The sequence below is a fragment of the Melozone crissalis genome, unplaced genomic scaffold, assembly GCF_028551555.1.
Source record: "Melozone crissalis strain CALT ecotype California unplaced genomic scaffold, PUWL_Pcris_2 ptg000018l_1, whole genome shotgun sequence".
Lineage (NCBI taxonomy): Eukaryota > Metazoa > Chordata > Aves > Passeriformes > Passerellidae > Melozone > Melozone crissalis.
In genome coordinates this window covers 3,523,101-3,533,692 of record NW_026535796.1, presented here as the reverse complement: position 1 = coordinate 3,533,692, position 10,592 = coordinate 3,523,101, and the positions used below count along the sequence as shown (strand labels likewise).

At 59.2% G+C, this 10,592-nt stretch overlaps 1 protein-coding gene across 1 annotated transcript; it reads left to right on the top strand.

Moving 5' to 3' along the window:
• Positions 1 to 4,029: 4,029 nt before the first annotated feature.
• On the top strand, positions 4,030 to 10,232 carry LOC128936204 (collagen alpha-1(I) chain-like). The gene is made up of 4 exons (XM_054274950.1): positions 4,030 to 4,828; positions 5,533 to 5,672; positions 6,949 to 7,597; positions 9,886 to 10,232. Exons 1-4 carry the CDS (start codon positions 4,030 to 4,032, stop codon positions 10,230 to 10,232), a joined length of 1,935 nt encoding a protein of 644 aa, XP_054130925.1.
• The last annotated feature ends 360 nt before the right edge of the window (positions 10,233 to 10,592 follow it).

The window sequence follows — 10,592 nt, the reverse complement described above, 5'->3', positions numbered from 1 at the left end:
GTGAGTTCATGTTCTTCTCACTGGGAATTGGGAATGATTATTAATTAGTAATTGCAGAAATGTTTTCTGAAACCTTTCCCCTTTGCTGGTAGATCTTCTCTCTCTGGCTTTGAATTTACAGAATTCCCTGCTGTCCTTTGCCCTGCCCGAATTCCTTGCAGCTCCTAACAGGGAAAACCTGGGGTAACTCAGAGGGGACAGAGGTGACATTTTTAGCTGAAAACCTGGGACAGTTGAGAGGGGACACAAGAACTGTTTGTGTAGGAAAATGTGAGGATGTCAAGGGGAGCAAGGTGACATTTCTGAGGGAAAAGCTGAGGTGATGTTTAGGGGAGAGAATGCAAATTTCAGAGTAGAAAAGAGCTAATCAATATTGTACAGAAAGGAAAATTTTGGGGGTAAAACTCGATGCAATCTGTAGGGGACAGAATGAATATATTGGAGTAAAAATGAGGTACTCAGTAGTAGACAAGGAAAATTTTGGAGGCAAAACTTGACAAAATATCAGGGATAGAGAATGAACACACTGAGGGAAAAATGAGGTGATGAGTACTGAGCATGTAGGGACAATTTGGGGGCTAAATCTGAGATAATTTCTAGGGGAGAGCATGAACATACTGAGGTAACATGAGGGAATCAGTTGTGGGCAGATAGGGAAATTTCGGGTTAAAAATTATATGGAATAATCTGTAGAGTGAACATTTTGAAGTAAAAATTAGGTACATATGGAAAATTTTGGTGGTAAATCTTGACAAAAGCTACATGATAGAAACTAAATAATACTGAAAGAAAAATGAGGGAATCAGTGGACTGGTAAGGGAATTTTGGGGGGCAAAACTTGAAATAATCTTAAGGTTGAGAATTACTATTTTCAGGTAAAAATGAGGTAAGTTATGGACAGGTAAGGAAAATTTTGGAAATAAAACTGGAGTAATCTCAAGGGAGAGAGTGAACACTGACATAAACTGAGGCAGTCACTGGTGGCAGGCAAGGAAATTTTGGGGGTAAAACTTGGGAAGATCTATAGGGCAGAGAATGAACATCTTGAGGTGGAAATGATCAGTGGTCAACATTAGGTAGAATTTGGGGGCAAACCCTGAGGTAATTATGTAGGAACAATAAATGGTTTTGGGAAAAAAAAAGTTCATTCTGTCCCCTATCTCATTTGGGGATAAGAGACATAACCTGTGTAGTGTTGGTTTTAAAATCCAGTTGGTAAATAGGGGACAAAATGGTTATTTTGTAATAAAATCTGAGTTAATCTGTAGAGGAAACAATGGATATTTTGAGGTGAAAAGGAGGTAATCAGTACTGGGCAGGTAGGGAAAACTGGGGGCTAAAATGTGAATTATCTCTAGGAGAGAGCAGGAACATCCTGAGGTAAACTGAGGGAATTGCTGTGGACAGGTGGGTACATCTGGGGATAAAACTTGAGGGAATCTCCATGGTAGAAAATGAGCATTTTGAGGTAAAAATGAGGTACTCAGTGGTGGAGAGGTAGGGGAAATTTCAGGGGTAAAATCTGAGGTGATCTGTAGCAGAGAGGATGCACTGGATGGGGTAAACTGAGGTAATAATTTATGGACAGGTAGGGAAATTACTGGGGGGTAAAAACTGAAAGCATCTGTAGGGCAAAGAATGAAAACATTGAGGTGGAAATGAGGAAATAGGGAGTGGACAGGTAGGGAAAATAATGGGAATAAAGCTTGTGGTAATCCCCAAATTAGAGAAAGAATGCTTTCCTGTAAAAAGTGAGGAAATCAGAAGGGGACAGATAGGGAAAATCTGGGGGGGAAATCTCAGGTAATCTCCAGGTGAGGGAAGGACTGTTTTGATGTAAACTCAGGACTTGCTGTGTCCTCCTATCCTGGCAGCAGCTGGTAGGGAAGGGAGAAGAGGCCTTGGGCTGGAGAGAGGGGCATGAGAAAGGCCCTGTGGGCAGAGGAACCCCCTGGTGTCACCAGGGCACCCGTGGGGAACAGAAGGGACACTCTGGGAGCAAATGGAGGTGACTGGATTGTCCCTTTGGGGGATGCTGGCGTTTAGATCATCCCACCCATTTGACTGCTGAAATATCCCAGCCCAGGGGCTTTGGCTGACAGGGAAACCCAGATTTGGGGTTCAGCTTTGCTGTTTAGATGAATTAGAGCTATAGCCCTGAATTCCCTGCTGGAATAACCTCCCAGTGCCTCCTGCAGCATGGATATCCATGGATATCCTCATGCAGCATGGATACTCCCACACAGAGCTGCCTATTGAACACCAGCTGTGCCAGGAGCCAGCAGAGGCTCCAGGGAAGCTCAGTGGGATCAGGACAAGGACAGGCTGATATTCCATAGCATTTGCTATTTATCACCCTTTGCTGTTTATTCATCCCCCAGCCCCACCCCTGTCCCCGGGGGCATTGACAGAGTTCCCTGGAATTCCATGGACTCCACCCCTGGGCTCGGGCTCCCGCTGATGTTTTACAGCAGCCCAGGGCAGGAGTGGCCTCTGGGAGTTCTTTTCCCTGAGGAAAGGGATGCACATCCCTGCCTTCAGGGCACCTGCAGCGTGACCCACCTGTGCAAGCTTCCCAGCAGTTCTGCAGTTCCAGCTGGCTCCCTAAAAACTCCAAACTTCATCCAAACAAAACTTCATCTAACTCTAACCTTTTGTTTTAGGGCACCTCCGCGGGCCTTGCTTGGGATGGAATTTCTGTGAGGGGAATTCCCTTGGCTTTCAGGCTGCTGCTGGAGGGTGTCCCCAGGCTGGAAGGGAAGGGACTGGAGTGGCCGGGACACCCCTGGTGGCTGTGTGGGAGGTCCAGGAGGTGGCACCGGGAATTGCTGTCTGAGCTCTCTGCAAACCCGGCGTGCAGCACTCCCGGGCAATGGCAGCTGTTCCTGGGGCTGTTTTTGGGGTGTCAGGGGGCTCTTCCCGGGCTGCAGCAGCTCCGGGGCCCGTTCAGAGCAGCCCCTGGCCCAGGAGCCGCGGGCAGCCCTTGGTCCGTGCCCATCCCAGCGCTGCCCGGGCATCCCAGTGCCCGCCCCGGGCGTGCCTGGCACGCTGCCCGCACGGGCGGGACGCTGAGGCGCAGCTCCCGCCCTGCCCGCACCCAGGACAGGAGGGGCCGGTTCCCTCCCGGGGCTCGGCCTCCTCCCGCCCCGCGTTCCCGGCCGGCCGGGACACACGGAGGGAGCGCCGAGGGACGTTCCTGGCAGGCAGCGGGAGTGCCCGAGGGCTCCGGGCCTGAGAAGCAGCGCCGGGCTCAGCCCCGCCGTGATCTGGGGCTGTGAGCGCTCACCTGCAGGAAACGCCCCTCGGCAGGCGGGAGCAGCCCTGACACTGCAGGAGAGCTTCGGCCTGGGACCAAGGGAGCCCTCAGGACTGGCCTTGCCCGTTTCTCCCTGGAAAGGAACACGGCATCAGCACCTTTACAGCCATCAGGGAAATGCTGGGAAGGGCAGGAAATCAGGATTACTTGGGAGAGTTTTGTGCTGTCACACAACAGTTCACCTGTGTTGTTCCATGATCAGGTGCTGGCTATGGAGCTGTGCCCTATGGACGCTCCAAGGGCTGGTGTGTAAAGCAGCACTGGCAAAGCAATTCCCCTGCTGGCATTTGGCATTCCTGTCTCAGGCAGGACATTGCCATTACCTGAGATTGGCTTGGTTGGAGCAGGGTGCTGAAAATGCCCAGATTGTGGATTCAATCCGCAGCTGAACCCTTCACTTAAGGGTTCAGCCTGGTGCTCCTGGTGTGTCCCTTCCCACTCAGGATGTCTGATGACCTGGAAATAAAGAATAAACAGTTTTCACTAGCTTTTTAAACCCAGAGGTTTTTTGTATTGGAGAGTGCGACCAATAGTGAAAGTGGGGGAAAGGAGGGAGAGCATCAGGTCTCACCTGGCAAGTGTCGGGTGAACGGCCCGAGCAGAACCGAGCCCGGGCAGGGCCCCGTCCCGCACCCGGCACAGTCGGAGCAGGAGCAGCAGTGCCGAGCTCGGCCCCAGTGCCCGGCTCGGAGCGGCTCCTCCGGCCCGCGGCGATGCAGCCCCGCTCGTTCCGCGGGGACGCGGCGGGCGAGAGTCCCGGGGGTGCGGGCACGGGGTCCGGGTCCCGCTCTACGCACGGTGGCCTTGGGGGTACCGGGGCTGAGGGGGCTCCGCATCCCCGCGGGGCCGGGCCGGGAGCGCCCCGGGGGCGCCGCGCTCGCAGCGCCGCTCCGGGCCCGCCAGGGGGCGCCCCGCGGGGCGGCGGCGCGGAGGGAGCAGCGGGGCCTGAGGGGTCCAGGGGCCGGCTCGGGCGGTCCCCGCGCCGCGCCCGATTCCAGCCGCGATCCAGCGCCTGCTCCGGGAATGCGCCGCCCTCCTGCCGGGCCCGGCACCGGCACAGCCCGGGCTCCCCACGGCAGCAGCGGGACCTGCCCGGAGCCGCAGCGAGAGCAGCCCCGCAGCTGCCGCGGTGCAAGCGGGAGCGACGGCACCGAGCTCGGTCCGTGCCTGTCCCGGAGCGGCTCTTCCCACCCACGGCGATCCCGGTCCCGCTCCCAGCCCCAATCCCGCCTCGGTTCTGCGGCCCCGCGACGGAGAAGCGGCTCAGCCCGGGACCCCCAGCAGACACCGGCAGGACCCGGACCCGAATCCCCAGGCCTGGGTCCCATTCCCGGCCCCACCTCAGCGCCTCGAGCCCCACGGAGCACCGGGAGCAGCCTCCGGTCCGGGGCTCCGCATGGCGCTCCAGCGACGGCCCCGCCGCATCCCGCGATGAGCATCCACCGCCCAAAGCGGAGCGGGCGCGGATCCGCCGGGATTTACGGGCGCGGACGGGGCGGGGCCGGCTCAGGTGTGAGGGGCGGGGCCGGCTCAGGTGCGCGGGGCCCCAGCGCGGCTGCGCGGGGCGGGGCCGAGAGGATTTAAACCCCGGGAATCACCACTGGCTCCATTCGCCCCCTCGACGCTCGGAGGGGAAGGTTGCGTCCGCGCGGGCTCCATATCTTTTTATTTGTTTCTTTTCTTTTACGCTAATTTTTACCTCTTTTTCTCAATACCTTCCCTCTCTCCCTCCCTTCCTCCCCTACCCCCTCCCCCCCCCCCCCCCCACGCCTCCCTTCCTCTCCCGCCCTAGCCCTCCCCTCCCTCCCCCCCAAACCGCTCCCTCCCGGGCCGGTCCCCCCTACCCTTCCTATCCCCTGCACACCCCAACCCTGCCCTACCCCTCCTTCCTCCGCGCTTCCTTCCCTCCCCAGCCCGGCTCCCGCCTGTCCCCTCATCCTCCTTCCCTTCCTCCCAATTCCTCCTTCCCCTCTTCCTTCACCCATCCTCCTCCTCCACCTCCCCCTGTTTTCCTTCTTCACCTTGATCCCTCCCGCCTGTGCTCCATCCTCGTCCTCCATCCTGCGCCCGTCCTGTCCCTGCCACCCCACTGCCCCCCTCCCTGCTCCCCTGCACACCCCGAGCCCCCACCTGCCCTCCATCCTTGACCCACCCCGACCACCCCCTCTGTCCCGCTGTTCCCGTCCTCTGTCCCCCTCTCCCTCTTTCCCCCGCAGCCGCGGGGCTCAGGGCGCTGCACAATAAAGCCCAGAGGGCCGGAGCGGCGCCCCCGCTGTCCCTGGAGCCCCCACACGGGGCCGGACCCGCTCGGCGGGACCCCCCATTGCAGTGCAATGCACGGCCCGACAGCGCCGGGGTTCCGGCTGTCCCTACAGCACACTGGGGGGCCCCGGGGGGGGGCTGTTGGGGGGGGGGGGCTGTTGGGGGGTGGGGGGGGTGTTAGGAAGGGCCCCTCCTCCGGAGGGGGTCCGCGGGGGGCGGGGGTAGGGGGGGGTAGGGCCCCCTCCGGAGGAGGGGCCCCGGGGGAGGGGGCGGGGCCGAGGGGGCACTCCCCCTTCAGGCCCCGCCTCCTCTCCCAGGACCCCCTCCTCCGGACGGGGCTCGGCCCGGCCCCCTCCCCGGGACCCCCTCCTGCGGACCGGGGCCCGGGGGGAGGGAGGGGGCGGGTGGGGCTGAACGGGAGGCGCGGTTTGTCTGTCCGGTGATCTCTATTTGTGTTCAGGCTGCAGAGTGGCGTGACTCCCTCTGCTTCCCCCCCCCCGGGGCCCCCCAGTGTGCTGTAGGGACAGCCGGAACCCCGGCGCTGTCGGGCCGTGCACTGCACTGCAATGGGGGGTCCCGCCGAGCGGGTCCGGCCCCGTGTGGGGGCTCCAGGGACAGCGGGGGCGCCGCTCCGGCCCTCTGGGCTTTATTGTGCGGCGCCCCGAGCCCCGCGGCTGCGGGGGAAAGAGGGAGAGGGGGACAGAGGACGGGAACAGGGAGACAGAGGAGGGGAATAGAGGGACAGAGGAGGGGAATAGGAGAAAAGAGGACGGGAATAGGGAGGGATGAGGTGGGGAACGGAGAGGGGCTGGGGAGAAGTGGGGGGAAGGGAAAGGCCGGGTCCGGAGAGAGATGATGGACAGAGGAGCGGTACAGGGGGAAGGGAGGGGGGTCGGGCTGGGCAGAGAGTAGGGAGAGGGGTGAAAGGAACGGGGGGTCGGGGATGGGCAGGGGAACAGCGAGAGAGGGCAGGGGAGGCTGGGGAGCGGGGAGAGGGCAGGGGGGGCTGGGTGGGAGAGGGGGGATGGCGGGGGAAGTAGAAAGAAGCTGGAGAGGTAGAAAAGAGGAGATAAGGGGGAGGAAGAAGGAGGAGGATAAGGGCAGGAGAAAGAGGGGGAAGAAAGGGAGGAATCGCCACCGGGAGAGCCCAGCGCGGCCGCAGCCTCACCGAGCTCCGAGTGAGCAAATGGCGGCGGCGGCGATTTCCGGGCATTAAATCACCTCGGCCCCGCCCCGCGCAGCCGCACTGGGGCCCCGCACACCTGAGCTGGGCTCGTCCCGCACACCTGAGCCGGGCCCGGCCCCGCCCGGGACCGCCCGGGACCGCCCCTGAGCCCGGGACCGCCCCTGAGCCCGGGACCGCCCCTCAGCCCCGGCACCGCCCCTCAGCCCCGGGACCGCCCCTCAGCCCCGGGACCGCCCCTGAGCCCGGGATCGCCCCTGAGCCCCGGGGCCCCGCCCTGCCCGCGATGGCGGCGGTACCGTCGCTGCTGGCCCCTCCCCTCTCACCTGGGCCGGGCCGGGGCTGCGAGCGGCACCGGGACCGGGGCCTCGGCTCCGGGTCCCGCCGGTGTCTCTGGGGCTCCGGGCGGTGCCGCCTCTCCCCCGCCGGGCGGGCTGCGGGTCCCGGCCTCGCAGCACTGAGGGCGCTTGGGGCCGCCGCCGGCACCGGCAGGAGCCGCTCCGGGACGGGCGCTGGGGCCGGGCCCGGTTGGTCCCGGGATGCCGCGCTCAGCCCGACGCGCCGGGCCGGCCCCGCTCGGAGCCCCGAACCCCTCCCGGCCGCCCGCGCCGAGCCCCGAACGCGGCCCCGGGGCTCCGCCGCCAGCCCCGCCCGCGGCGCTCGGCCCCTGCCCCGGAGCTCCGCCGCGGCCGCGGCAGCCCGGCTTTGGGCCGTGCCCGGGGCTCGGAGCCCGGAGACACGGACTGGCCCTGGCCGAAAGAGCCGCCCGGAGCACCAAAACGCGGCCTTTGGCCTTTCGCTCGAGCCCCCGAAATGCAGCACTTCAATCTCTCTTGGTGAAGCCCAAACACTGAGTGACCCCGGTTTCAGGACCTCCCACACACAGGCCATGGTCTCTGCTCCACACCTCTAAAATGCAGAACTTGGTATCGCTGAGATCCCAAATGCTGTCTGATGCACCTTGGCTTCAAGCCCCTCAAACCAGTCCTCAGTGTCTCTTTCTGTACCTGGCCAAATGAGCCCAGTTTTGAGCCCCCAAATCACAGCAGTGGGTGTCTCTCTGTGAGCCCCAAAACTGCCCCAGTCCCTCTGTTTGCACCCCCAGAAGTGCCCCGGGCCAGGGGCAGACCCAGCTGGGCCCCAGCAGCAGCTCCCTCACCCCCAGTGCGATGGGGAAGAGACCAGAGACAAAAATCCAGCTCAGAACAGTTTATTAATGGAAACCAAGACAAATGTAATAATTTAATAGTCATGACAGCACATAACAGTGATAGCAACAAGAGCAGTGATAACAATAGCAATAAAAAGGAGAGAAGCCATTCCACAGCCCCCCTTTAACATTATAAATCCAAAATGTAATCCAGAGCACCACAAACTCCCAGTGTGGGAGATTTCCATATTCCTGTTATTTTCTCTGTGGTCTATCCTGGGGATTTGAGGCACTGGCTGCTCTTCTAGGCAAGGGAACAGCTCCTGTGCTATTCCCAAAAACAGAACCCCTGGAATTAGTGCCCTGGGAGCCCAGTCTGGTCCTTCCAGTCACTGGGGGTCACCCAGAGCGTCTTTACCAGCATCAAATGAAATGACATCCTGGTCCAGTGCATTTCCAGCAGGATTGGACAATCCTGGCCACGGTGACCAGTCCATGGAAGTTGGACCGGTGACAATCCAGGGGGATTTGAAGTTGGATTCTTGCAGATTTCATTGTGCAGAAGCTCCAATTCTTTTTGGCACCTCTTGTTCAAATGTTTTCCTGCTCGAAGAGGTGAATTAGTCTTTTGAATGGCCAGACTGCCAGAGGCAGGGAAAACCAAGCAGCATTCCCTGCACATCTCCATCACTTCCACGTCCACCTGCAGCGAGTGGCTGAAGGACAGGAGCCAGCCCAGGACAGGCTCAGGGATGAGGCTTCCAGCCCACACCATTCCAGTATGATTCCACCATCTCTCCCTGCTTTCATTTTGTGTTGTTTCCTCTCAAATTTAAATTCCCAAATTCAGGTGATTTATTAAATGAACCATTTCAAAATTATTCAGATATATAAGAGGGAGCATCCAACATACAAGAATCATTCTTAAGCATTAATAAAATCATTATTAAATTAGAAGCTTATTCCCTCATCTCTGTCCTTGTTTAGCTTTCCTGCAAATCCTTATGATCCCACAGTTTCTCAGAGATATCAGCTGGGATTACTGGAAGGTTTGCTCTGCTGGAGAGCCAAGGGGAGTTTACAGCATTTGTTCCTCTGCATCTTTGTCCCCTAACCAGATTTCCCCCAGAATGGTGATGTGGGAGAAGTTTGGAATTACTAGAAATGGATCAGCTTCACAGTTTTCCCCCTCTGTTTTTCAACTATTTCAAAATTCTTGGGATTACTCTCAAATATGTCCAGGTAAATTCCTGTGAAAGGATCAATCAGAGGAAAATCGTAATAGAGATTCTCTACCGTAAATATATAATTCTCTCTCTCTATATATAATACATAATATATAATATAGCATATAGCATATAGCATATATAATATAGCATATAGCATATATTATCTAATTCTCGTAAATATATAATTCTCTATTGTAAATAGAGAAAACCACCTCCAGCAGCAGCTGGAATGATCCCATTGCTGCTCTCACCTGGTCTCCAGGTGCTCCTGCCAGAGCTCCCAACAGCTACTGCCATTCCCAAACGGGAGCCATGGAAGACATTCCTGCTGTCCATGAGGGTGAGGAGGCCCTTTGGGATGTTCTTGGCTGTGCAATCAGACCAGAGAGTGTCAATGACCTCGTGCTCCCTCCCAAGCCAAAGCAGCGCCGGATTCCATGGGATGATCAGCACCTTTCCCAATTCCATTCCAGAAACATTCTCCCACTAACCCGGGACTTTCCTTTTTCTGCACCACATCAGGGATGTGTGGCCCAGTGCCCCGGGAAAGGGATGCCTCGGCATTCCCTGGAACACTTCAGCACTCCCTGGGACGCCTCAACATTCCTGAGGTACCCCAGCATTTCCAGGGGTGCCCCGGCATTCCCGAGGTGTCTCAGCATTCCCGGGGTGCCCCAGCATTCCAGGGATGCCCCAGCACTCCCGGGGTGCCCCGGCATTCCCAGGGTGCCCCGGCATTCCCAAGGACGCCGCTCCCCGCGGCTCCCGCGGTGCGGCGCCGTCCCGGGCTGCAGTTCCGGCGCTGCCCACGGGGCGGCAGCACCGGGCGCTCCCGGGGCGGCCGCGCCTCTGACCCGCCCGGAGCCGGCGGGGCCGCGAACGCCGCGGGCAGAACCCCCCGATCCCCTGTGCCACCCTCCAGGGCACAGGATCGCGGCGTTCCTGAGCCAAAAGGGACCCGCGGGGAGCATCGAGACAAATCCTGGCCCCGCACAGGACCCCAAGGATTCCTCGCTGTGCCCAGGAGCCTTGTCCGGAGCCCGGCTCTTCCCCCAGGATCCTGAAAACACAGCGGGGCTGGGACAAGGATGACGATGGGGGAGTTTTATTTATATGTCATTGAAGGATCGTTCCATAGCTCCGTTATGTATCGTTATCGGTAACCCTACAATCTATTCGTCCTTACACCTCGCTTTCACGGCGGCGGCTCCAGTGACCGACGAGGCCCCGCCTGACCCCCGCTCCCCTTCCCGCGGTCACACCAGGTTTCCTTCCCGGCTCCAGCCCTGGATTCCCGTGGCAGTCTCAGGTGTCTCGTTCCATAAAGCAAATTATTCACAGCAACACAGAGCCAGCCCGAGCTGGTCCCTCCGGAGAGCACCGACCACCTCATCCTTACCCCAAACTGTGCGTTCTGGCCCCTGCACATTAATTCAGATTTCACTCCAAAAT